Below are 27,124 nucleotides of genomic sequence, written 5' to 3' on the forward strand. Positions count from 1 at the left end.
ACTCAGACATCCATCCCAGGTGTCTCGTTTTCAACGCCTGGGCGTACCTGCTCGGAGCACCTCAGGCAAGGTCAAACCAAACAAGCCGTTAATGTCTCGCCATACAAAAGCAGCCCTGAGTCTGGCTTTTGGGAAACAAAAATGAAACATTTCTCATAGCTACTAGGTTCTAGGGATGCAATATATTAGCAAGCAAATATGATATCAACCAACAATTAGTATGTTTTATGGTATATTAGTATATTTCGAAATAGATTAAGACTTAATGTGATAAAATTAATTAGTATGCAGTCGATTTAAACAAAGTAAATATTCTCTTGGTACTATTTTCATTTCAATTTAATGACGTATTCTAGTGCAGTGAACCAAATAAAATGATATTCCAGCCTGGTTCTCCAGATTTAATGAACGAAACAACAAGTTGTTGCATGTCTTGAGCCCGTCCCTGTGCAGCTTGGCTGGTATATGCGAGCCAAGCTCCCCTAAGTAGCGAACCAAACATGCTATATGCGAAGCCATATTACCACCACTTGCCCACGCAATCAACCATTAGCAATACGCAAATTTCATAGGAAACCCGGTCTTCCCAATTTTCGCCCAAAACACCTGATGGAACCGTTGTTGCATGCATCTCAGACGTGGCCGCAGTGCTTTGCATACGCAAACCACCAAATAGGATGGGTTCCTTTCCGACGCGGCAACACGGCGTGCGCTGTGCGCATCGTCAGCACCGTTGCGCGTTGCCGTGTAGCCTGCGTCGCTGGGAAACGCGTGTTCTCCCGGCGCCGCGTCCGGCGTCCGCGGGGATATGGCGCCAACGGGATCACCCCCCACTCGCCGCCGTCCCTTTGGCTAGGCGTGCGGAGTTCACCCTGCCAGCATCACGGTCGCTCTCGCCGAAATCCGTCACGATTCCGAGCTTAAGACGCGAGACACGACTAGCAAATTAGCAGTCGCCGATCCACCCCGTTGGGGGTTTAATTTCGCGGTATAAGTACGGCTCTTGCCGCACTCGCTCGGTGCTCTCGGCCTCTGCCCTTCCGCCATCTCTGCCATGGCAATGGAAGAGCTCGACGAGTTCGAGGTGCTGTGGCCGGAGCCGGAGACCTGCCACACGCACGAGCCGCCGCCGCCGCCGCCGAGCCTGTCACCTTTGCCAGTGCAGCCGGCGCAGCCATCCGACGCGTCTGCAGCGCGCTCTCGGCCCGTGGACGTTCCCGGCCCCAAGGCTGCCCGCTCCTGGCGCTGTAGCAGGCCGAGGGACGACAGCGGTGACCATGACGACGACAACGGCAGCGCGATCGTTCCGCCACACTTGCTGCTGTCGGCCGGCGGCTGGCGGCGGGAGGAGGAGGCAGAGGCGGCGGCGTGGACGGTGCGGGCGTCCGTCGGCCCGCCGTGCAAGCGGGCACGCGACCTGCGCCACCTCCGCGACTACGTGCTCCGGATGACCGGCTTCATTGAAGGGTGACGTAGCCGCACGTGCACGGTGGATTTGTGGTGTACCGTGTACCTAGCTCGATTTGTACTCACGGTCAATTTAAATGGAAATCAGTACATGGGAGGCTACCGATTTGGGCGTTGGATTATTTGAACCAGACGACTCTTATTACCTTTCTCTTGACGGCTCCGGCACACAATTAATCATCTGTAAATACTAGCAATAAATAGTAGTAGTGCCGTGTGACAATTCTGTCAAGCTGAGTTGATACTGTGTGCTGCTGCTAATCAAAGTTCTGCACGACGGCCCTGTTCGGTTCTCTTGTAATCCGTCTTTTCAACTTGTTTTTTTACTAAAACAGTGTTTTTCTTTCACAACAAATCAGCCAGAACAGTATTTCGACTTATTTTTTTCAGCGAAAAGAATGGGGGCCAATATTTTGATCTCTCTTCTTCACACTACACGAGCATCAAACCAACTGGCAGAGAGGAGCATCCGCAGATACCAGGTGGCAGCTCACGAGAGGGGGTGCACCGCACTCCAAATCAACCGGCCCCTTCGCTCCTTCCTTCCTTCAGCCTGTTCGCTTGTTGGTTTCAGCCAGCCCAAACCAGCTAGTCAACAGTGTTTTCCTCTCACAACAAACCAGCACCAGCCAGCCTAAACCAGCTCAGAAACCAACCAGCGAACAGGCCGCTTGTCGCGTATACCCAACACAGTGCCCGCTAATGCCATTGCAGTAGTCTTCCCACCCAAGGAAGAGTGCTTGCTCGCCAAGACACGCCACCGTCTCCTTCCAAAGCACACCGCTATATATTCAGCCAGCCATGGACGTCCATCCCTGCCCGTCCTCGACGGCGAGGCCATCATCGTATCGTATCATATCATGGAGGAATTCGAAGAAGATGAAATCCTATGGCCTGCAGCCGGCTCCGACGACCGTGGCAACGGCGGCGAGGCGGAGCCTATTCCTTGTTCAGTTCGTCCCGAGTCGGCCGCGCCGCGGCCAGCAGCCACCGCTCCGGTCGAGATCTCTCGCCGGAAGCGGCGGTGCCGCCCCTGGCCGGCGTCGGAGTATTACACCACCACGTTAGATCAAGAAACCGACGCCGCCGCCGACGAAGAAGAAGGTCGTCGTACCGACGATGCGAAAGGGACTACTAGCGACGGTTTGGTGATCGTGCCGCCGCACGTTCTTCTTGCACGGAGGAGGCTGGTGGTGGGTGGCCGGACGGCGGCGTACTCCATGTGCGCCGGCAAAGGAAGGACGCTCAAAGGGCGGGACCTCCGCGATGTCAGGAACCTCGTGCTCAAGATGACCAGATTCATCGAGGAATGAACATGCAGTATATGTTTGGCGTCGCATGGATCAACAAGTTTGCAGCAAGCCAAGCACCCGTAGCAGAAGCCAGAAGGGTAGAAGAAGATGACGAACTGTTCACTCGGTTGATTCGTGTGATAATTTGCTAGCTCATGTAAAATGTAAAATTTAATGTACAATTGTACATAGCTAGCTAAGAAACTGATGAGGGGGTGAAAGTTGAAAAGAATAATTAAAATGCCAGCTGCTATTGTACTGCATCAATGTTGTATATTGTAGCGCTGTAAGTTTGTTAGCATTTCGGCTAATCATAAGACGAGGAAAAAAAAATGAGCTGCGTGAAAACACGTAAGCAGCTGGTTTCACTTTCCATGAACTGTTTGAACTCTGTAGTACAGTATTATTGGTCCTTAGACCCTAGTCCAATAAAAGCATTTGCCCGAAAGGCAAAGTGGCAAACAACTAGCCGGCTGGTTCTCCTCTGGTCTGGTTCCAGCGAACCAGCCAGTTCTCTGGTCTGGTTCCAGCGAACTAGCCGGCTGGTCTTGTTTGCTGGTCTGGTTCCAGCGAATCAGACGGCTGGTTCTCCTTCGGAGATTCAGTCAGTTTCAGCCGCTATAGTATTTCTCTCACAGTAACTTGCCAGTTTCAACCAAGATTCTGCCAGCCGAACGGGACCTAGGCATGATCTTTTTTTTTTCCCAAAACACAATACATATGCTCACACGTATATACGCACCCTTATTCATATGAACGCATACACACACTTCACTTCAGTAAGCGCCTCCAAAAAAAGGTGCCGGAAGATTTTAAGATTGACGAAGTCATCATATATATAAACATCGGTGCCAACGAGCACGACTTCTACATGTGAAAAAAAGTAGTGTTATATTCTACAATAAATATAGAAAAATACGAACTCCTGCATCAAGTCAGGCACTTGAATCCGGGTGAACATGTACGTAGTTCCACCACAAAAAATCTAGCCAGTTGAGCTACACTCAAATGGCACAGCTACGCTTGATTGGCTACTCCCTCCTACATAAATCATTTCATTTTTGTGGTCTTAATTAAGTCAACAGTTTCGAATTCAAGATTTTGAGTCTTCTTTTCGAGCGGGTTGCTAAAACTAATACAAATACATTTGTTTCAGATGTGGATCTGAATAGGTCCCTGTACCTTCTTTAAAGGCATGCCAATATTGCCAATTGTTTTCACTATTATAGCTAAGAAAACTTTAGCATTGCTAAACACTGCTATTTAGCCATGAATTTATTTAGCGCCTCTATGACCGAGACAAATATTCACTCACTACAATAGATAACTACATTATATGCCTATCCATTGTGTTTTTTACTTAACGCATGGTGTATTGAAACATTGAATAGTTAATTAGTTTGTTTACTGTTGAGTGTTGGTTATATTCACGAGTATGTTGATTGACTGAACAAATGTGAAGTGATGAATAGGACCTAAACATGTATTTGAGTCAGTGGCGGAACCAGGGAGGGGCCAGCAGGGCCCTGCCGCCCCCCTAGCACAGTAGATTTTGTTTAATACCCCTATAGATATTTGAATTTACAGCACAACAAAGTAACTATTCACTCATTTTTATTAAAATAGTGTAAAAATATATAAAAAGTTGTTGAGAGATACACTTGTGTATATTTTATCACACTTAAAGATGTCATCATATTTGTCCAGCCCCCCCTAATCAAAATCGCTGGTTCCGCCATTGATTTGAGTATTTATTTTCATGAAATTAATTAGTTCCATGTCTTCATAATTAATTTTTAATTAAGAATCTTCATGTTTTATGTAAAAACAGTTAAATAAAATAGACGTCGTTATATCCTGCTATAGTTTATATATAGTTTAGCCTGATATTTAATACATTGATTACAAATATATCATAACAAAATATTAGTAGTAAAACTAGTATTTGTGAACCGGGTTGATATCCAAAATGAGAAGATACAAAGTGTACTGATAACTTAAGATATTTTAGTTAATGAATGGCCTCTTATAATTCTTACGCTAGAAAATTTCCTGCTTAGAGTATCTGCACAGCTACTCCCTCTAACCTAGAATATACTCGGTTTTTTGCAGTTGTCCTAACTCCTAAGCCAAATTATTCTAAGCTTGACCAAGTTTAATTTACCACTTTTATTATCTGATAGATGTTGAGACTTTTTCAGCAAATTTGGTTAAGCTTAGATGGTTTGATTGCGGATGACCGAAAAAATCATTGTATCTCAAGACGGAGGAGGTAGTCATCAGACGTGCAACAACAACAAACGTGCAATTCCTTTCCAGCAATCCCTTCTCTCCAATTTGCGGTTGGCTGATAATTTGGGGGTCTCTCTTGGTCTTTGGGCACTTGGGCAGCCAAGCTAGGCAGCTTGCGTGTCCAAGAGGCACCAGTGATGGATGGATTGAAGGAATGCATTTCCGCGAGCCCGGAGGAAAAGGTCAGGGCTCCGATAGCAACCGGCCACGCATGCGCTTCCATAGGAATGGGAATTTGTAGATGTCATCACGCCATGAACTCGTACGGATGCATGAGTTTTTTTTCCTTTCTTTTTTGGAATAAGGCTTAATCTTTTTAAACAGAATTGTACGAGCTGCTGTCACACTCACACACACGAGCTGCTGTTACACGCACACGCAGCAACATGGTAATCAGATTTTTTTGTTTTTTAGTCTTTTTTTTTTGAAAAATATTCACATCTAGGCTCCCGAGCCTTTATCTTCGTTTGTAGACCCAGAGCTCTGCGCCGTGACTTAAGGGCGCCGAGGTAACATGTTTCGGCACCCCGAGCCATGGCGCCGAGCATCAAACTCCGGGTTGCCGTGGCAGATGGCGGGACGCAGACGTGGCACCTCGGCGTCACCAATTATGACGCCGGCCTCGACGCTATACAGCCTGTTCGTTTGGTCGTAAATAATCGTAAATTTTCAATCAAAACATTATTTTTCTCTCATATCAAATCAGACAACAATAATAATCCACATTTGTATACAATTCTACGAGCACCAGGCGAACAGCCTGGTAGCGGTAGATCTTGACGCCGAAGTCCGGCACGTAACATATGAGGAAAAAGACATGTCATAGCATGTTTTCGTGGGCTCTCATCCTCTCTGCGAACGAACCCCAAGGAGTCAAAAGCCTCATCCGTAGATGCTAGTTCGAGCACTAGCTCGTAGCCTAAGAACAGCGTGCATGCAATAGCTAGCTCTGATGGCCTACTAGCACAAAGTGTTTGTCCGTTTATTAAAGAATACAGTTCTAATATAATATTATATTTTATTATCTTAAATTTAACTAAATATAAATAAATAAATACCGATATTTATGATATTAAATAAATAGTATCAGATCAATTACAAAATATATTTTTATAATATATCGATTTAGAGTCGTGAATAGAATAATATTCACTAGAAACTTGATCAAACGTGAACCACTTTAATTGCCATGCAACATGTAGTTGTATTCTTTTTGAGACAGAGATAATCTCTTGTATATTTTATTAAAGTCCAAGTATGTTTGATCCCTTGATATATAATACGATACTAAAAAAAGGAACGGAGAAAGTTGTTAAAAGGCTGTTTTTATAGACCCGTACAACCACTTAGCATTTGTGAGTAATACTGTTGTGCTTTACAGCAGAAAGAAAAAAATCTCAAAAAAAATTTATAGCTTTATAAATTCGATAAAAGGGTAAAAACATAAATAAATTATAGCTTTAGGTTATGTTAAAGTAGTTGTCACTAGATACCAGGAGTATGTTATGTAATTGATCAAGTTTACACATTTGCAGTGTACATCGTTAACCCCTAGCGTAGGCATGCATCAAACACTAGCATTTTGGCAGCTACCCTCCTAGCATGCACGCAACCTGACACGCAGGCAGCATGCATGTCTCCTGCCTCCATCTTTAAAAGAAGTGCATGCTTTTTCACCCGAGGTTGATTAAAGTGAGTAGAAATCTTTCACATTCATCTATAGTTGTGCACTATATAGTCCTGGTCAACATTCAAGTCAATTTACAAAATGTTGGTATACAATTGATCACCATGAATGCGGTTGCATCAAAAGGTTTATTTAGTTAAAAAATATTGGTCAAATTATTGATAAAAAATTAAAAAAAATGATTATTGCTATATACAAAATACCTTATAAACTATTCCTCTGTAAATTATATACAAAATACCTTATAAACTTTTAAGACTAAAATTATATATTTATTTTGGATGGAGATAGTATATTTTATTTTTGCAATGTAAATTAATAATACTCTAAAGAATGAAAAGATGAGTGTATGTTGTAGGAGTAAATGCACTATGTGCCTGTTTAGTTCTTCCCATTTTGCAAATTTTTTCAAGATTTTCCGTCACATCGAATCTTTGGACGCATGCATGAAGCATTAAATATAAATAAAAAATAAAACTAATTACACAGTTTAGACGAAATTCACGAGACGAATCTTTTAAGCCTAATTAGACTATAATTAGACACTAATTGTTAAATAACAATGAAAGTACTACAGTACCGTTTTCCAGAAAATTTTGCCAACTAAATAAGGCCTATTTAGTTGGAGTATGCATGCATACAGTTGGCAGTTGGTCCACCAACAAAATGAGTCACTGGCTCACACTGCGCGCAGGGAGGATCACCGAGGCAGCAGGCGTCGGCCCTCCTCTCGCTGGCGCACTGTGCCGCTGCATGGAGGCCATCAAGAGTACTTAGCTAGAGTCGCATAGCATATAGGAGTATGCTAGAGCAGAGGCTTTATTACTGGGTGCGTTTATTATTTTTGGAACCGGTGAAAATGTTACGGATATTTTCTGACTGTATTCGAGACCGAATTCATTTAGAGGAGTTCAGATCTGTCCGTATCTAAGTCCGATTATTCAACATCCGATACCGTATACGTATCCGAATACTCAAATCACATATTTATTATGTCGATATCCAATGATATCCTATCCGCCATGGTTGACACTATCCGTATTCGAATCTGAATCCGGACAAAAATATGAAAAATAAATGTAATATAAGTGATATCCATCCGTATCTGATCCGCCTCGGCGCCATGTGTTCTGGCGTCGAGATTCAGCCACGTCAGCGCCATATCTGTTGCCACGTCACAACTGGTTCGAACCTCGGCGCCAAAGGTCATGACGCCGAAACATGTTATCTCGGCGCCGTGGGTCATGGCGCAGAACCTGTGGACCCAAAAATAGAATTAAAATCCTCAGGGGTTTAATTGTGAATATTTTTCAAAATAAGGGCTAAAAATAAAAAAAAAATCGGTAACATTCCCATGCAAATTTGGGCGGTCATCGGCCTGCGGCATCGTGGGCTAGGCCCAGGACGTGGCCAATGTTGAAGTTACGTGGCCGCATGGCCTTTATTGCGAGTGCTGGGCCTAGCCCACTTTGCCAGAAGTGAAGAACACTGAAACAAAATACCACTTCCCGCGCTCGCGCGTTGCTCCACTGCAGGTCCGTGAAGAAAACTGAAACAAAAGCGATATCCCCCACGGAGAGAAGAGGGGAAAAAACTGAACATACCGATTAATTAATGCAAAATGGATTGCTTTGCCAAAAAACAATTGATGGACGGACGCTTCCGAGGCCGGAAATCCAGGGAGCCAGGGCGACCGGCTTGCTTGTCGTAGCGGTAACGCCGCACACATACCACTGCAGAAATTAATCCCATGTCGTCTGTCTGGATGAGTTGTTGGCCGTGTTCGGTTAAACTTATCAGTTATACCGTTTCAGTAAAATAATAATATTTTTTTCTCATAATAAATCAGTATCAACCGTTTTCCCCGCCAACCGAATTAGAGCAACAACGGTCGCCGTTCCGGACAAATCTCCCAGCCACGCTCCCCGATGCCCCCAAAACTTTCAGACTCAGCTACCATCTCTCAATAGTAGTTCTACCGTTCAATTTCAGGGTAAAAAACATGTCCAGCCGAGTAGTGCTACTATATGACGACTACTACTACGGCACCGTAAAAACAAAACGGTTAATTACATGCACATGGGCGTTAAGATTAAACTCAGATGGTTAAAAGTCCTGAATGTGCTGGGAGTAAACTTTCAGACAGGTCTACTGCCCTTTTGTCCCTCCGCTGGTGCTCGGATGCTGCAGACTGTGGCGATAGATCATAGATGGCAACAAATGCATGGATCCAGTTCTGGTACGCAGTCATTGTTCCTTTGTTCACTGTATATTTTGAAGCAGTCGTCAAAGACATGCTTCTGAAAATAACATGCAGCTTCCTGCCCTACGTTTCTTTAAATATAGGCCCAGTTCGGCTTATTGAAACTTGATTGAAACTGGTTAAAAAACACTGTTCTGATTGAATTGTTGTGAGAGAAAAATATTGTTCCGGCTAAAAAAAAAGCCGAACAAGCGGGCTTTAAGGTAAGCCGAACAGGGCCATACAAGCCTAACAGTACGTGAAAAATGATTTGTAGCAACGGAAGAAATTCTTTGTAGGGGCGTTTGATGATGGAGCCGCCCCTACAGTGACGTGCTCGGGAGCCACGAGACCAGCCGTCCCTACAAATAAAACAGCAGGGGCGACTGGTGATACGAGCCGCCCCTACAAATGAGTTGGATTTATAGGGACTGCTCACTCACCAGCCACCTCCAGTGTTGCTATTTGTAGGGACGGCTGGTGATTGAGTCGCCCCTACAAATGCCATGCATATAAATATCTGCGATTTATAGGGCGGCTCAATCACCAGCCGTCCCTATAAATGATCCACATATAAAACAAACTGCAGCACCTTCTTTTTTCTCGGGTCAATCACTCCAGTCCATAAAAGAAAGGTGGAGAGACCTTGGGCATCTCTAAAAAATTACTCTACTAAGGGAGAAAGGTTTGGTCTCAAATTCTTTAATGGAGAGGTTGTAGAAGATAAGAAAATGTTATTCCACATTTTTTTAAAGTTTTAATAGTTGATTAGTGAGTAATTAGAGTTTTGCTTTTCTCTCTCTTCTATGGTGCTTGAGCTACTTATAAAACAAATTAGACTCAAGTTTTGAATGTACTTGGATAAATTAGGTAGGGGAACAAGATCATACCCTTATTTGATCCATGTTTCTTGATTTTAGTGAACAATTAGTTAGTTTTATGGATATTTTATGTGCATGTAGATCTAGATCTAGGGTTTGTTTTTTTTATTAATTTTGTTTTTGTAAATTTATGTTTGATGAAATTGGACTAGGGTTTGCATGAAAGATATTGGGTAAAATATAATTGTTGCTAATTATTGTCTTTGAAATTGTTTATTGTAATCAACAAATATGTATTTTAATTATTTATGGATAAATAGGGCATTAATTAATTTTCCTCTACCATGGTGTGTTTGTATGCTTCATGTAATTATATTTGATTTATATTCATATATATATATATCTGAAGTATATACAATTATTCTCAAGTAATAATTAATTTGATTCATTTATATATATATGAATAAGTAGTCCTTTAATATTTGTTTTGTTGTTGTTGTAAAAGATGGAGTACATGAACTCTTGGATGTATGGTTCGTTAAGGTTCAAGGCAGGTTTCCGTGAAGAGGTGGATAAATTTACTGAAGCCACAAAGAAACATGCAACGACGTTGATAGAGAATAAGGATATAATTATTTGTCTTTATAAAGATTACAAGAACCGTATGGCATGGACAGATGTGAATATCATCAGATCACATTTGATTATGCGAGGATTTATTGAGGACTACATAGTGTGGATTTATCATGGTGAAACGGTTATTGTTAACGATGAGGATGAGGAGGAATACAACGACGAAACCCTAGAATCCTTGTCCTAATATTCAGCAGAGCTTGATGCACGAATGGATCCTGAGTTTGGTAATGAATAAGGTGGTGATACTGGTGGTTGGGATGGTAACAACGAAGGTGGTGCCAATAATGATGGTGGAGCACGTGTCAGGGATAAAGATGATTTGGAGGACATGATTCGAGCCCTTGAACCACAGATTTTACTAAAGAGTCCGAAATGTCTAGAAAATTTAGAAAAGGGTGACAAAAGCATCGAAGAAGACTGTGTATGGTGTTGAAAAGGGTTGTCCGACACATTGGACATTGCTATGTTTTGTGCTTGAGCTACTCATCCTAAAGGCTAAGTACGGCTGCTCAGACTGTAGTTTCAATGATCTATTACGTCTCCTATCATGGGTGCTGCCACAACCAAACTCAGTTCCTGCCAACACATACCAAACGAAGAAGGTCATAAGTCCATTGACAATGTGGGTTGAAAAAATCCAAACATGCCCCAATCACTGTATACTTTTTCATGGCAAAATGTTCAAGTCACTGGATAAATGTCCCCGGTGTGGGGCTAGCCGGTACAAGAACAATGACCTTTACAGTGGGGACAAAGCCGCCACAGGGAAAAAGAGGAATAAGAAGGGTACAAAAAAGGTGGTACAAGAATCTCAGCCCCTAGAGGACACTCCATTAGGCAACGATATAAAGCAGAGAAGAATTCCTGCCTTGGTAATGTGGTACCTGCCAGTGACCGCCCGCTTGAGACGTATCTTCCTAAACCCTAAAGAAGCCATAGTCAAGACATGGTGGGATGATGAGCGCAAGGCAGATGATGATAATATTACACACCCAACTGATTGTAGTCAGTGACAAAGGTTCGATGGGAAGCACAAAGAATTCAACAATGACCCAAGGAATATACGGTTTGGCTTGATCACCGATGGAATGAATCCCTTCAATAAAAGGATGAGCGACCACAGCACTTGACCAGTGATCTTGACCATGTACAATATCCCAACGTGGTTGTGTTAGAAGAGAAAGTACATTCTCCTCACTATTCTTATTTCTGGCCCTAAACAACTAGGTTTGGATTGGATGATACTACATGGGTGTACCAGGATGCATCCAAAAAGATAGTTTACCTAAGGAACCGATGCTTCTTAAAGACAAGTCACAAGTACCATATCAAATTATTCTTTAGATTTTATAACAACACCCCAGAGATTGAATCCCCTCCGAAGAGACGTTATAACGAAGAACACGTGTACAGAATGGTGAAAAACATACACGTCGTTTATGGAAAGAAGAATCCGGATGAGACGAACAGAGATAGAAGCACACTTCCTATCGAAGGTGTACCTTTTAAGAAACAATCGATCTTCTTTCAGTATCTGCCTTATTGGCTAGACTTGGAGGTCCCTCAGGCCATTGATGCTATGCACGTGCAGAAGAATGTCTTTGAGAGTCTCATTGCTACCTTGATGGACATAGGCAAGTCAAAGGATAGTCTGAAATCACGAAAATACATGGTGCAGCTAAACATGATGCCACAGCTTCACCCAGTACGTGAGGCTAATGGAAAATACACTCTACCCATGGCATGCTTCAAGCTAACACCAGACGAGAAGAGAGCTATATGCACTTTCCTGAGGGGGTCAAAGTTCCGATTGGGTTTTTAGCGAATGTGAAGAAGCTAGTGTCAATGAAGGACTTGTCAACAACGTACTGCAAGGCTCACGATTGTCATGTGATGCTGACTGTGTTTCTACCTATTGCAATTAGGGCTATAAAGCCAGAGTTCTTGAAAATGACCATCACCCGCATGTGCTACTTCTTTTCGAAGATCTCATAGAAGACGATTGGCAAGCAAGAGCTGAGTGACCTACATGAATTTATGGTGGAGACACAAAACCAACTAGAGATATGTTTACCTCCTGCTTTTTTAATATAATGCCATATCTCATGATTCACATGGTTCATCAGATACAGGCATTGGGCCCTTGCTACTTGCATGAAATATGGTCCTACGAGCATTTCATATCGGTTCTAAGTCGATACGTGCATAATCAAGCATACCCAAAGGGCTCCATGATAGAGGGTTATAGTACTGAAGAAGTCGTCGAGTGCTATCAAGAGTACCTAAAAGTACAAAAAGAGATTGGTAGACCCGATTCTCATCACAAAGGTAGGCTGGCTAGGAAGGGCACCGGTGGTAGAAAAGTGTTCATCGACCATGATTACAAAGAAATAAGTTAGACACATTATAGTGTCTTGTAGAATACACAACTGATGCAACCGTACATTGATGAACACTTGGTTATCATTATGGCGGAGAGAATGGTCGTTCGGATGATTGGGTCATGAAACAGCACAAGCAACGACTAACTACATGGTTGAATGACCAAAACATACCGTCTAGAGAAACCATAGACTCTATTACCATCAGTAGGTTGACAGAGGGGCCATCGAGACAAGTGACATCTTGGAATACTTATGACATCAATGGGTATACATACTATACCCACACAAAGGATAGTAAATATGTAAACCAAAACAACAACATTCAAATAGAGGCTCTTGATGGATTGGGGTAAAAGATCCAATACTTTGGCATCATCGAAGAGATATGAAAATTTGACTATGGAAGGGATATAATGGTGGCCCTATTTCGATGCCGCTGGATCAAACAACACCAACTGAACGAGATCAGATTGAGAGTCATTGACCTTGAGAATCTAGGCTACCAAGATGACCCTTGGGTGCTCGCTTCACGTGTCACATAAGTTTTCTATATGTCTAGCCCACAAAGTAACCTCCCCCCCGAAGAAGAAGACAAAACACGTGGTTGCCTCCGAGAAACAACACATTATCGGAGTTGATGGCGTGGATGATGTTGAAGCTTACAATAACTAATATGAGATGTTGCTATTCACAGATTTTACTAAGATGATCAGTGTTGTGGAAAAGAACATGTCCAAAGACATATTGCCATGGAAACAAAAAGGTGTCAAGGGAAAAGTCGTTACAGCGGGCTAGCTATTTGTTAAACGTGGAGTGTTTGTGTAAGTGTGCGTTTGTAAGACTTCATTTATGTATGCGTGTGAGATTATATATTTATGTATATGTTTAAGACTATATATTTATGTATGTGTGTGAGACTACATTTATACATGTGTGTGAGACTACCCTTTGCAATATCCAGATGAATTTATTTCAACATCCACTCTAGTACTACTAAAATTTTATGAAATCACTTAACACTTTATGAAATGAAGAAATGGCTAAAATAAAAATAGAAAATCTTGATGAGTTATGCAACTTTTATATTCATCATCTTTACAGCTGAAATTATTTAGTGGTTGAAAATCAGGTTTGAAGCTGTCATTTTCTAAAATTCAAAATTTGAACTATTCAAAATTTATCAAATAAAAATATGACCAAAATAAAAGTTGTAGATAGTGACGTGTTCAACAACTTTTATATTCATCACCTTTATACCTGAAATCATTTAGTGGTTGAAAATTAGATTTGAAACTGTTATTTTCTGAAATTTAAAATTTGAACTGTTCAAATTTTATCAAATAAAAAGATGACCAAAGTAAAAGTTGTAGATAGTGATGTGTTCAACAACTTTTATATTCATCACCTTTACAGCTGGAATCATTTATTCGTTCAAAATCAGGTTTGAAGATATCATTTTATGAAATTCAAAATTTGAATTGTTCGAAATTAGTGACAAAGATAGATGACTAGACTAAAATGATAGAGCATGATTTTAGAATTTTTTTTAAAAAAACCATCACATTTGGAGTTAGTATGAGGAAGAAAAATTAGTTACAAGTTTTAGCCACAGATTAAAAAGAGAAATCATACTTTTTCATCATTGATCATCATGAACAGTTGTGATTTTTTAATCTCTAGGTAAAATTTATAACAAGTCTTTCTCCGTCATACTAACTCTAAATGTGATGGTTTTTTCTTAATTTTTTTTTAAAATCATGCCCTATCAAGTTACTGTGTTGATTTGGTCATTCTTTTCGTTTGACAAAGTTTGAACAATTTAAATTTTCAAATTTAAAAAAATAACAAGTTCTAACAAGATTTGAAACACCAAATGATTTCAGCTGAAAAAGTGATGAATATCAAAGTTGTATAACTCATCAAGATCTACAACTTTTATTTTGGTTATTTTTTTATCTGACAAAGTGATAGTAAACATTATTCACAAATTAACATGTCTCTCGTATAGTTTATGAAATTATGAGTTATATGCGGATTTGTGAACAATGTTTACTAACACTTTGTTAAATGAAGAAATGATCAAAATAAAAGTTGTAGATAGTGATGAGTTTAACAACTTTATGTTCATGACTTTTCTAGTTGAAATCATTTAAGGTTTCAAAATCTTATTTGAAGTTATCATTTATTAAAATTCAAAATTTGAACTATTTAAATTTAGTCAAATGAAAAGATGATCAAAATAAAAGTTGTAGATAGTGTTGTGTTAAACAACTTTTATGTTCATGACTTTCTTATTTAAAATCATTTAAGGTTTTAAAATCTTGTTTGAAGTTGCCATTTATTGAAATTCAAAATTTAAACTTTTTAAATTTTGTCAAATGAAAATATGACCAAAATATAAGTTGTACATCTTGATGGGTTCTACAACTTTGATGTTTACAAAATTTTCATTTGAGGTCATTTCATGTGCTAAAATTCTATTAGTAGTTTTGAAATTCAAAATTTCAATTTTTAAAACACTGTTTTTGTAATGAAGAAAATATAGAATTATATCTATATATATAATAAAATTATTTATATATACATATATTTATATATATAGAATAATAAAAAAACTAATATATAAATTTACATTGTGTTATTTATATATGAATGAATTACTGAATTAGTAATTAAAATAAATTGAAAAATATTTGTAGGGGCGGCTAACTCAGGAGCCACCCCTACGAATCGATTTGTAGGGGCAGCTAACTCAGGAGCCGCCCCTACAAATGAACTCCGATATATAAACCAGAGCCCGCAAGCAGGTAGAATTTTTTTTAAGTCTGGACGCTCTTCTCCTCCATGACACCAGCAGGCTGCCGGCTCTGTGCCCTACCACCGCCGCCTCTGTGCCCTACCTCCACCGCTTCCGTGCCCTACCTCCATCGCACCGTACCTCCCCCGATCCACCTCCAACCCCCAGTCCGTCTCCTGCCCTACGTGCCACCGTTCCCCCCGGCAGCTAGGGTTTCCACCGTCATTCCCCTTCCCACGACAACTAGAGTTTCCGTTGTCAGTGCACGTGCTCTCTCCACCCGACGGCCCTAGTGCCCTGGTGCCCATGCGCTCTCCCTCCGTTGCCTCTGTACCCTACCTCTACCGCCTCCATGCCCTACCTCCGTCATGCCATACCTCCCCTGATCCACCTCCAACTGAGCAATCGAGGAGAGGTCCACACCCACCACAACAGCTCTGCTTTTGGATCTCAGCCTCATCGCCGTCGTGAGCGCCCACTGTTTGTCAGCCTGCAGCACCGACTCCTGCCACCGTCTTTGCCTTCATCGACATCTTTTGCCGGTGGCAGCAGCAAGGGAAGGGAAGGAACTCTGTCCTGGTCTCGGCTTGCGTCTTCTCTCTTGAGTCGAGTCCTCATCGGATCTGGTATGTACTGCTCCTCGCTTTCGTATCATACATACCACGTCATGCTCCTCAATTTCGTTTTCAATTTTAATAACTCGACCTGACTCGATCCATGGTCTATGCTTTCCTACTATTTGTTTAGATTTATGGCAACCATTTTGAATTTTAATAACTCGACTTAGACCTTCGCTCGATCCATGCTCCACACTTTTGCATGTTTTGTTTAGATTCATAGAACAAATGAGATTTGTTTTGATGGAGTGAGTAGTGTATGCTCGTAGCAATTTAGAGGAGGAGAACAACATGCTATTGTGCATGGGATGTTTAGTGTTTATTATCCACCACTTTAGTTGTTTGTTTAGAACGGTGTTTAATTTCTTAAGTTCTAATGCACTGTCCATGATTAAATATAAACGGCTGATGAGAAATTGAATTCGACGATGCAGCGGTACTATTTTAGTACATAAGATTAGACTAAGGAACCTTATCAGAAGCATGTATTACACATTTTGATCCACAGCCAAAAGCATATGCACATAATCCTACTGTAAAAATAGTGAACAGAAAAAAAGTTGATGAGCTCTCACCAATTTAGGGTTGTGAAAACAAACTTGACCCACATCCATTGAAGAGGTCTTCTTCGAATTGTACCATGGAGTATAAACTACATCAATGTTATTGACTTTATTACCTACACCAAAATAAAGAAATCATTACATGTGTCAGACTATAGCTTGTATAATATTCCACATTCTTACAAGAAAAGATAATGCCAAAATCTATGATATAATATTGTCTCTTTGTAGTTTGTCCAACCTTGAATGGAATTAGCTTTGACAAGCTATGCACAGTCTTCCAGCAAACCCTCACTCATGTCATCCATTGTTTGACCTTTATTCAATTTCACATATACATATGCATATGACATCTTATCAACATGAAACCTGTATTCACCAAAACCAGTTTAAGGTAAGAACCATGACCCCTAATTGTAAACTTAATGAGGAAATGCAATGAACAAAGCTCACTGATATGTACAAAAGGTGAACTTAATATAAATAATAGAAAAGCATTGACTATCCGATAATTATATAGATAATTGTCTAGCACAAAACACAGAGAAGAAATGATTTCATGCCACTGGTAACCACAAAGGAGCACTGTTTACTAATGAATGTAGGCACACAAGTACACTACTATATAATGATTAATGAGATGGTCTTTTCCCTTAGCACAATGACAGAAATCAGTGCATACTACCAGCAAAAAGATATGATGACAATAGAATGCCAAAAATTTACTAGCTCTTCATTGTTCTGGACCTGACAAAGTGACAACCAAGAAATTTAGATTAACTTCATCCTTTAGATAGAAAATGTCATTCCACAACAAAGATTTTTTTACTTCTACCATTGTTTCTGCATCACCAACACTATATTATTATGGTGCTTCAGTCTTAAATTGCTTTCTAGATTGGTATGATCACTTGCTTCCACACACCCATTTGGTTCGTCCTCCGCTGTTGCTTCTCTGGTTCCGTCGGCCGATGATGCAAACTATAGCAATCTAAGGTGGTTGTGGGTATTCTTCCTATTGGTGCTTTTTTGTCTTCTTATGTTATCTCATGTCTTTCATCAAACCATGGGATACGTCCATTCCCAGGTAACTGTTGTAGGCATGCCTACCTAATGGCTAGGATGGACGTGTCCCACGCTTCCATGGGAGCCATGAACTTACCTCAGCAATTTATGTTCTTATTTGCCACCTGGGATGATTGCAGTTAGCTTGCAAGATGATCATAAGTTAGTTTGTAGTTAGCTGAGGCCTGTATTTTTTTATGCCTATGATGTCCACTATTTTTTTGACTGAGGCTGATACAATTGTGAGATCCTTTTCATGCCTATGAAGATAACAGTGCTAGTTGAGTAATAGATTATGCACATTGATGACCTTGGACTTGTGAGGTACTAGAGCATTATTTCTTCTACCTTCTGCTTATGCTTCTCATGGCTATCATCAAACCATGTGAGACATCCATGCCCAAGCAACAACTGGGTGGTTGTGATAATCTGATGGCTAGCTGGATGTCTCTCATGGTTTCATGCCTGTTATGATCTTGGTTTTCTACTATCTGTTTGAGGTTTGTTGCTGTCTATGTTTCTTAAGCTCCAAGTTCAAGGTCAAATGAAAAGATAATTAAATCTGAGGCAAATTGATTAAACTAACCCTTATCTTATCAACATCTTATACTTGCTTTCATCGATTTGCATCTATCTATCTATCTTCAATCCATCCATCTAGCCCACAGATGCAGCTAGCCTACAGGCCAGCCCTTGCATTGAGAGATATTTCACAGCAACTTCGTGTGATGCCTACAATAGTTTTTTGTGTCCCATCTTCTTGTTATCTGTGCTGCCTATGATGAACCACCCTAGCTGCCTATGATGCTTGTGATGTACCCTAGCAGCATGTACCACTGCCTATGATGCCATTTTTTAACCTAAACACTGAGCATATGTCATTTTCTATGATTGTTACTGCCTATGATGCCTCTATTATGTTTCAACTGAGCATATGTCATTTTTGCCTACTATGGCAAAAAATTTCAAACATGACCAGAAAGTGTTCATGGAGTTAGCTATAGCTGCCACCCCTACCAATGGATTGTGCTACTGTAATGTTTTGTTCCTTCATTTCAAGAATATCAAATTGGGACTTCCTTTTTTGCCTCCTATTCAATAGTGAAGCCATGTTTCAGCCACATCATTCCATAGTGCCCTGGTTCCTCTAGTCTACTGACTACTGGTGAGCTGGCATTTTTTTTAATTTCTTGTAACACCAACAACACTATATATATTGGTGGCCATTTTTTGTTGATGCAATGTGACTATTGTTTTGGCAGTTTTCTCATGGTGCATGCATTCTTACATGTAAGACATATACCTGCTAAGAATTAGGCTTTTTATCCCTGAGACCAGCGATTTTGCTTTAGCATTTGAGGTATGTGTTAGTTCGCTTGTTATGCCAGAATTAGAATTACAAGCAGCAAGTGCATTACTACATCAAAACACAATTGTTTGATAAATAGTAGGGAACAAATACGGGCACACAGGTGATATAGTATCGAAGTTAAATATTTGCATGCTTTGTGGAATGTCATGAAAGCTAAACAATAAGGCCAATAATCCTCCTCAGCTATTTCTGTACTTGCCTGGCACTATACTAGTCCGATCCAATTATTTTGATGCAACGTGCATGCTATTGGTTTTTAGTGACCGTCCGGGCACAAGTCCAATCAGGCGATGGAACTGGCTCATTACCAGCTGCACTTTACCTTAATACTATAGAAGCAAATCCTAGTTTAAAGCAATACAATTGCTGGAATAAGCTTGCTTTAGGACAGTTCAAAGTAGTGTATCTATTTATATTGCATGAGCTGGAGAAATGATTTACCTTTCTATTGCTATGCTTCATTCTAAGGTGATAACTTGCGTTGTTGTATAGCCAATTGCCTCATTTGGTGTCTGTCATATGTGAGACATGGCTTGTTCGATAACCTTGCAGTTGACCTTAATATCATGACTAGAGTTGACCACTTTGTTTTACATACTTTTGCTGACAATACCTCTATCCTATGATGATAGAAGGTAACAACCAATGGCTTGCAGTGCTGTAGTAATATTAGGGTATTCTAGTTCTGGATATGAAATTTTACCAGTGCTTAGTAATCTGATGACACAATTAGTTTTGTATGCAATTGTTAAGCTACAACTTGGGACTAAATTCCAAACATTATACTCCTTGACCAAATCACCACCTCACATGCTTGCCTGGAAAATACCTGTGAAGAGCACACTGTCTGATCTGCTCTATGATTTTTAGAATTTTTGAAGTTGACACATTGCTTAGGTCCTCCAGAAATGCATTGAGTAGTTCCAAAATAGATATTATAATGTTTGTTCTAAATTGTGGTTTACATGAACTGTAAATTGTTCTAAATTTCTGCTTCTACCGTTTGCACTCCCGGGCCCATTGCTCAAATTCAAATTTTGCAGCACCACTATCAGCTCAACTATTTTTTGGTTGTAGTTCTCGGATAAAATGAAATGAAGAATAATGGATGCTTGTTTGATAGCCTTAGGGTTTGAGCACTTTAAAAGCTGTACACCAGCTTTGTCATTTTCATAAAACATCATGTAGTTGGCTTCATCTATCAAGTGATTCCTACAATATTATTATTAGGAAGTTTTCACTGTTCCATGTTAGTAGCTGTGAAAAACACATTTCATCATTAGTAGCTATTCTTTGGCAATTACTTTCAATTCCTACTCAGTTCCAATTACTTGCAAGTTACTGGCTTACTGTTGGTACTACTGCTAGTACTATTGTTGTCTTACTACTACTCCAACTACTTCTACTACTTACTATTGTTGTCCTACTACTAATACTACTATTGTCCTACTACTAGTACTACTGGTTGCTATTTTTCCAGTGTTAAATCCTTGGTACTATGCATTACTATTCCCTATGTATTTACTTGCTCTATGTTTGCTAAGCAGCTGTTGCTTTTTTTGCTAAATCTCCCAGGACTCGCCCAGGACTTGTCCTGTCTTTTGCCATCAGCTGCTGCTCTATGTTTGCTAAGCAGCTGTTGCTTTTTTTGCCAAATCTCTCCTCTCCTTTGTTTTGCCGATGATGAAATTGTCCAAGTCCATACATTATATGAAATATGAGCTGATGATCAAGAACTTGTGAGGAACTTGGCATCATTAGCAGCTGCCCCTATATTACCTTCTCCTCTCTTCTCTATTATGATGCCTTGATGCTCCAAGTTCATGATCAGATGATGATTGACATGTTTCTAAGGCCTCTACTACTGCTACTACTCATTTTTTGATAAATTGTTGTTTTATAAGACTACTTTGGTTTATAGACCTTTTTGATTTCTTATACCTTCTCGTGTACCTAAAGCATATTTTCTTGCATCTATTAGAACAAAGCACGAAATAATGTGACGGACACCAGACAGTGCAGCCTGATGCCCCGAGCATGATGAGCAGCCAACCTATGAGGAGCAAGCACTAGAGGACTAGCTTACTCAGGAGTAGTTCGATAATGAGTTAGAAAATGATCTAGAAGTGATGCTTACTTAGGAGTAGTGTGGCGAGGAGGAAGGGGAGCAGAAGGAAGAGCAGGAGAGGCTGTTAAAGGCGAAGAAGAAGAAGATGATGATGATGATGATGAGGACTCAGAAGAGGGATATGTAAGTCCTGAGGATCCTTTCCCATGTGAAGCCAGAAGGAGGCCAACGGAGGAAGATTTAGACAAGGATTTTGATTCGAACGAGGAGGTAGGAAAAAAGCCTTAGCTTGTAAATTTTGCTAAAGCTTTGGCTGTGTTACCTCTGCTAACACTTTGACCTATCATATATACAAGTCCCTCCTGAAACTCGGAAAAGACGACGTCGATGTCCGCGACATCTCGCTGGACAAGACGGGGTAGAGGAAAGGAGAGCAGAGGCAACAGCCACAGAGATGGACATTGAGGCCTCTGCTCCACAACCTCAAGACACAACCATGACTACCAAGCCTAAGAGAAAATGAGGGGATAGAAAAGCAAATCAATATCCAGATAAGGCATGCTATGTGATAACGGAGGTCGGGCCAGCAGGGGAGATCCTTGAGCCAAAGGAATTAAGAGGATGATTCTGTAATGCGATCAGGGCCCTAGTAAGAGATAAATTAAACCTAGCAATCCCTAACTAAAAAGAGGTAACAGAGAAGAAAAATGATGAACTATGGGATAGGCAGCTAAAGCTTAATTTTAGATTTTCGGAGGGTAAGCATGAACTGGTAAAAAAATGCTTTTAGGATGATGGGAGAGTCATTCCGACGTTGGAGGTCGGAGCTCAACAAGAAGTATATCAAAAAGGGGTTAACTCACTTCAACAAGTTCGGCAACATAACTCCTAGTCAATGGGAGGAGCTCGTGGCTCAGAAGACTTCACTGGAGACATTGGAGCTCAGTGCTCGTAACACCGAGCTGGCGAAGAGGAACAAACACCACCATCATCTAGGCCTCGGTGGCTACTATGCCAAGGAAGAGCAGTTGTGGAAGATGGACGAAGAGGCCACAACTGCTGGAAATATCGATGTGACGAATTTGTAGGTACGCTCAAGGAATTAGATATATGTGAGGAGTACAGAATCATCCGGCAGTAATCTTAAGTTTGATAAGCCGGAGACCCAAGAGACAGTATCAAGGATACTGAAATATGTTGAAGACAATGAGAAGGGCTCATTCAATCCTTCTAGAGAGAGGGATGAGCTTAGCCTTGGCTTGGAAAACAAGGAGCACATAGGCCGCACCAGGGGGCTAGGGAAAAGGATGACTTGGAAGCAAGGATTCAAAGAGGACAGGCACATGTACAAAAAACATAGCAGAGATAGGGAGACTAATCTTGAGCTTTAAGTGAAGGCTCCAGTTGCGAAGGCGCTGGAGGAGCAAGGACTGTCTACGGAGCCATGGATATTAATGACGCCGCCAAGAGAACTGGCATTAGTTGGCAGCCCTACGAAAGTTCCTAGCAACCAAGGTTCCGCTGCAGCTACAACCCCCATCGATCGCATATGGGAACCAACTAGTTGCACCTTGGTGTTTCTCAGTAGCCGACAGAACATTATAATGGAGGTGGCAACGGGTGTGGCACATCCTCTCGGTGGCTTACACCATAATAATAAGATACCGCCAGATTACACTAGGGTCGAGGTGCATACCGTGAAGCCCGAGTTCATGCAGTGGAGAATAGACTACGCAACTCCCAAGGGGCTGGTGTTACTCGGAGACGTGATGGGGCAGTTCATCCTCTGGCACAAATGGGACATTATATTGACTGCTTCTTCGCTGCATCCCCCTCTCCCAAATTTGGAGTGAGTTGTTGAGGCCAGGGAGATATTTTCACTATCTCGTGACCACCACATTCCTGAGATGCCACATTCTTCCTCGCCTCCTAGCGAGCATGTGCCTGATAAGCCACAACCTTCTCCAACTCGTACCGAGCAAGTGCATGATGAGATGCCACAGTCTTCTCAATAAGCACAGCCGATATATGAACAATGAGTGCCTCCTGAAGAAGGTGATGCACAAGAAGAAGAGGACATGCCTAAATGGAAACTTCAAAAGAAGCATCCAATCACCATAAGACCAATTTATGTTCTGACGAAAGACGTCTCGTTGGTGCACAAGTGGTATTCCCATGACCAGTTCAACCCTGAGAATCAAGTTTAAAAAGTCACATCACGGGCTTCTGAGGAGGCCGTCACTAGCAAACTTCACCAAACAACAAAGTAGTATAAAATGTTGATGCCATCAAATGGTCAAAGGATTACCCGAAATATATATGAAAGAGGCAAGCCCTTCCTACCAAACCGGAACATCCAGCGCCTACCACTTAGAATGAGAAGGTTCCATGATTGGTTCTTGCGTGTTCTCCCAACGAGCATAGACCTCGTACAAGGATGCTTCCCCACTGGCACATTTGGAAGCCCAGCCAGGAAAATTATCTTTGACTTCAATGACATGCAGACATGCTTTCACCTCGGAGCAATGGAGATGAATCTAATTCGCACATGGTGCCTATAAGTCCTTGTCCTCTCGATATGATATGAATGTAATCTTTGAATTTTGTTGTAACTAACCCACGCCGTGATTTATAGAATGCAAGTGCACATTGTAAAACAAATGCCAAGTGTGAAAGCCGAGTATATAGACCCTCAAACTATAGCACAAACAAATTTTAATTACCCTAAACAGTAGAAACTGGATGACAAAAAGCTAGCTGCTGAAAAGATCCTTTGGGAGAAAGAGCACATCCATACGAAGAAACTAAGGGAAGAGTCCCTTAAGGTTTCTGCATACATTGCACTAGCTTTTAAAATTCTCCAACAGCACTCTACTATATGGCTACCATACAACTTCGAGTAAGTTCAACTCTATACTTAAAGCTTTGTTCGATATATTTTAATCGATGCAAAAGAACTTTATCTAGTTCTATGATTAAATCCATGCAACAACCACTGAATTTGTATAGGCGTCGATGTCGGGAGGAGCATGGCATGGGTCTTTGATTCAATAGATAGGGACCCGGTGACATACAAAGACTTCATATCGATTCTCAAGACGTATACATATCGACAATCCTCATTAGCTTATATGTTTGTATATATACTTGTAACGTTCACTTTTGGATACTAACAAGTTGTATTTGCAAAAATAATTCGAACATGACATTTAGGTTCTATGTCACTAAACATCACGGAAGGCATTATCCAGTAAGGAAGAAAAAGCTGGCTATAAAAACAGTATATGCGGTAAGTGTAACTTACTTCTTCAGCACTCCATTACATAACTGTCAAAAACATTACTTAACATTTCCATATGCAAAACACACAGTGCCCCAAGCAGAAACCTAGGAGTGTACATTGTGGATACAATGTATGTTCTATGATGAGTAACACCGGTGCCTACAGAAGACACCCCTTAAGGGTAAGTTTGAACCTCTTCACCCGTAGTATAAAAACTTCGTACATGATATGAAATACTAAACCGACACTTGTTCTTTTATAGTGAAAAAAAGAGAAAGAAATGAAAAGAGACCCATACAAGGATGACCAACTCTTAGAACTCGTCGGCGACCTTTGCAACTTCATATTGGACCAGATTGTACATGTCAAAGGCACCTACCATGACCGAGAGTCTGACTTAGGTAGAAATCCTCAGTACCAACACCTTCTTGAGACTGAAAGGCTAGCTCTAGGACGTTGATAACAATGTATATGGAATTTGACATTGGTTTTACCTTATGAATTATGTCTATTTAATGATGGATTGTTATATTCTTGTGAATTAGACTTGTAATTGTAGTTTATATAATACTCTTGTGCTTGTAGTTTATATAATACTCTTGAGCGAACGTGGTTCGGAACGTTGGTCGCGGGGCGTTCGGCGGGATTATCTCGCTTTCCTCGCTCACTCGCAACGCGAACGCGGGAATACGCGGAAACAAACAGGGCCATATGTATGTTCTGGTCGAATTTGAATTGTAAATTTGAATTTTTTTTTGCAAGAAAATGTACCGTAGGGGCGGTTCTAGATTGAACTGCCCCTACAAACAGATATTATAGGGCGGCTGAGCCGCCTATAAATCGATTTATAGAAGCGGTCTGAGAACCGCTCATACAAATACATGATTTATAGAGACGGTTTGGTAGGGGCAGCTGGTCAAACCATCCTTACAAATGGTTTTGAGCCGTCCTACAAACCTTCTTTTATGTAGTAGTGTAATTAACGCAATCTGTTGCCAGTATGTATGCCAGACAAAAATTGCATTAACTTCAAACGGAATCTATCTGACTGCACTAGCTATCTCTAGCTGGTTCAGTTTGTTTGATGAGAAAGCAAACGGCCGGGAGAGAAACCCTAGCTCTCTCTCTCTCTATAAAATAGCGCATGCTTGTTCGTACAACGCATCATCACACTCATTGCTTTCCAATTTCAACGGTAAGGATCGATCGATGGCCTCTTTCAAGGACCATGGTGCCGTGGTGGCAATGGTAGCGGTGGTCTTCCTCGCCACCGTCCTCCCTTCTCATGCGTCGACGGCGGTCGATGAGCCGGCTAAGTATAAGCCCACGGCGCCGGCACCGTCCCCTGTATCGCACGCCTCGCCGCCGCCGCCGCGGCCGGTGGTGCAGCCGGTGATCGTCGTCCAAGGTGTCATCTACTGCAAGTCCTGCAAGCTCAGGGGCTACAACAGCGGCATGGACGCGTCCCCTCTCCCCAGTGAGTCCTGAAAAAACTGTAGTTCATTATTCGTTTCCACTCGCTGACAGAACTGAAGCTGACATCAATTGCAAATATATACCGTGTGGCAGATGCGACGGCGAGCCTGGTGTGCTACGGCGACGAGGAGAGCAAGTACCGGGTGCTGAACCAGACGAGCACGGCCACGGACAAGAACGGCTACTTCCTCGTGATGGTGTACGACGTGGACATGTTCGACCGGCACAGCTGCAGGCTGTACCTCCGCTCGTCGCCGACGCCGCTCTGCGCCGCGCCCTTCGTCCCGTCCAACCCCAAGCTGGGGAGTGGGGCTCACCCTCGTGAGGGACCGGGCGGCCACGGCGCCCAGGGGCGCGCGCGGCATCTTCCACCCCAAGACCCCACTCATGTACGCGCCGGACACCGCCGGCAAGTGCCCGCCGTACTGATGACCGATGGTGTACGTGGTCGGGATCGGAGCGGCGTCATGAGCTATGGACATGGACGCATCGGGCCGGGGGGTGTTCACTGGTGCATGCATGGGCAGCGTGGATGGATGCTCGTTGGTCAAGAGGCCGGACGTTGTCAGAGGCAAAAAAATAAGGAGAAGTAGTATGTAGTGATTGTTGTCACGAATCGTGTCATCGTTTTAGTCGATGCTCGATGGAGTATCTGATCTGTTAACTGTTGCTGTTTGTTGAGTCTGGAGTGGTTAATTTGCTCGTCTGTGCAACCGTTTCTTATTAGTCGATCCTGTCTTTGGACACATGAAAGAGTTTGGGCGTTCTTTTGTTGTGTGCAAACTGAAAAGTTACAAACAAACAATTGAGAGATTTATTGTATGTTCAACTAGTCTGGGATCGGAAAATCGACAGTTTGCACTACCGGAAACGTCAAATTTGCCGAGTGTTTTTGTGTTTGCCGAATGTTTTCTCTGGGGCACTCGGCAAACAAGTTCTTTGCCGAGTGCTGCCATAAAAACACTCGGCAAAAAAACACTCGGTAAAGATGTGGTTTGCCGAGTGTCAAAAAAACACTCGGCAAAGATGGGGTTTGCCGAGTGTTTTTTTTTACACTCGGCA

The 27,124-nt window shown here is 41.7% G+C and overlaps 2 protein-coding genes and 1 pseudogene across 2 annotated transcripts; all 3 read left to right on the plus strand.

The window, feature by feature from the left end:
• Positions 1-1,054: 1,054 nt before the first annotated feature.
• On the plus strand, positions 1,055-1,471 carry LOC136516025 (uncharacterized). The gene has a single exon (XM_066509444.1). It carries the CDS (start codon positions 1,055-1,057, stop codon positions 1,469-1,471), a length of 417 nt encoding a protein of 138 aa, XP_066365541.1.
• Positions 1,472-2,175: 704 nt separating this feature from the next.
• On the plus strand, positions 2,176-3,104 carry LOC136518935 (protein S40-1-like). Its single transcript, XM_066512619.1, has one exon. It carries the CDS (start codon positions 2,328-2,330, stop codon positions 2,778-2,780), a length of 453 nt encoding a protein of 150 aa, XP_066368716.1. The 5' UTR covers positions 2,176-2,327; the 3' UTR covers positions 2,781-3,104.
• A 22,691-nt stretch (positions 3,105-25,795) lies between these two features.
• On the plus strand, positions 25,796-26,779 carry LOC136515061 (non-classical arabinogalactan protein 31-like; annotated as a pseudogene).
• The last annotated feature ends 345 nt before the right edge of the window (positions 26,780-27,124 follow it).

Source organism: Miscanthus floridulus, chromosome 17, assembly GCF_019320115.1.
Source record: "Miscanthus floridulus cultivar M001 chromosome 17, ASM1932011v1, whole genome shotgun sequence".
NCBI classification, from domain to species: Eukaryota; Viridiplantae; Streptophyta; class Magnoliopsida; order Poales; family Poaceae; genus Miscanthus; species Miscanthus floridulus.

Bases quoted from the DNA above. Each gene is read 5' to 3' on its own strand.
- LOC136518935 (XM_066512619.1), top strand. From the start codon at position 2,328: ATGGAGGAATTCGAAGAAGATGAAATCCTATGGCCTGCAGCCGGCTCC.
- LOC136516025 (XM_066509444.1), top strand. From the start codon at position 1,055: ATGGCAATGGAAGAGCTCGACGAGTTCGAGGTGCTGTGGCCGGAGCCG.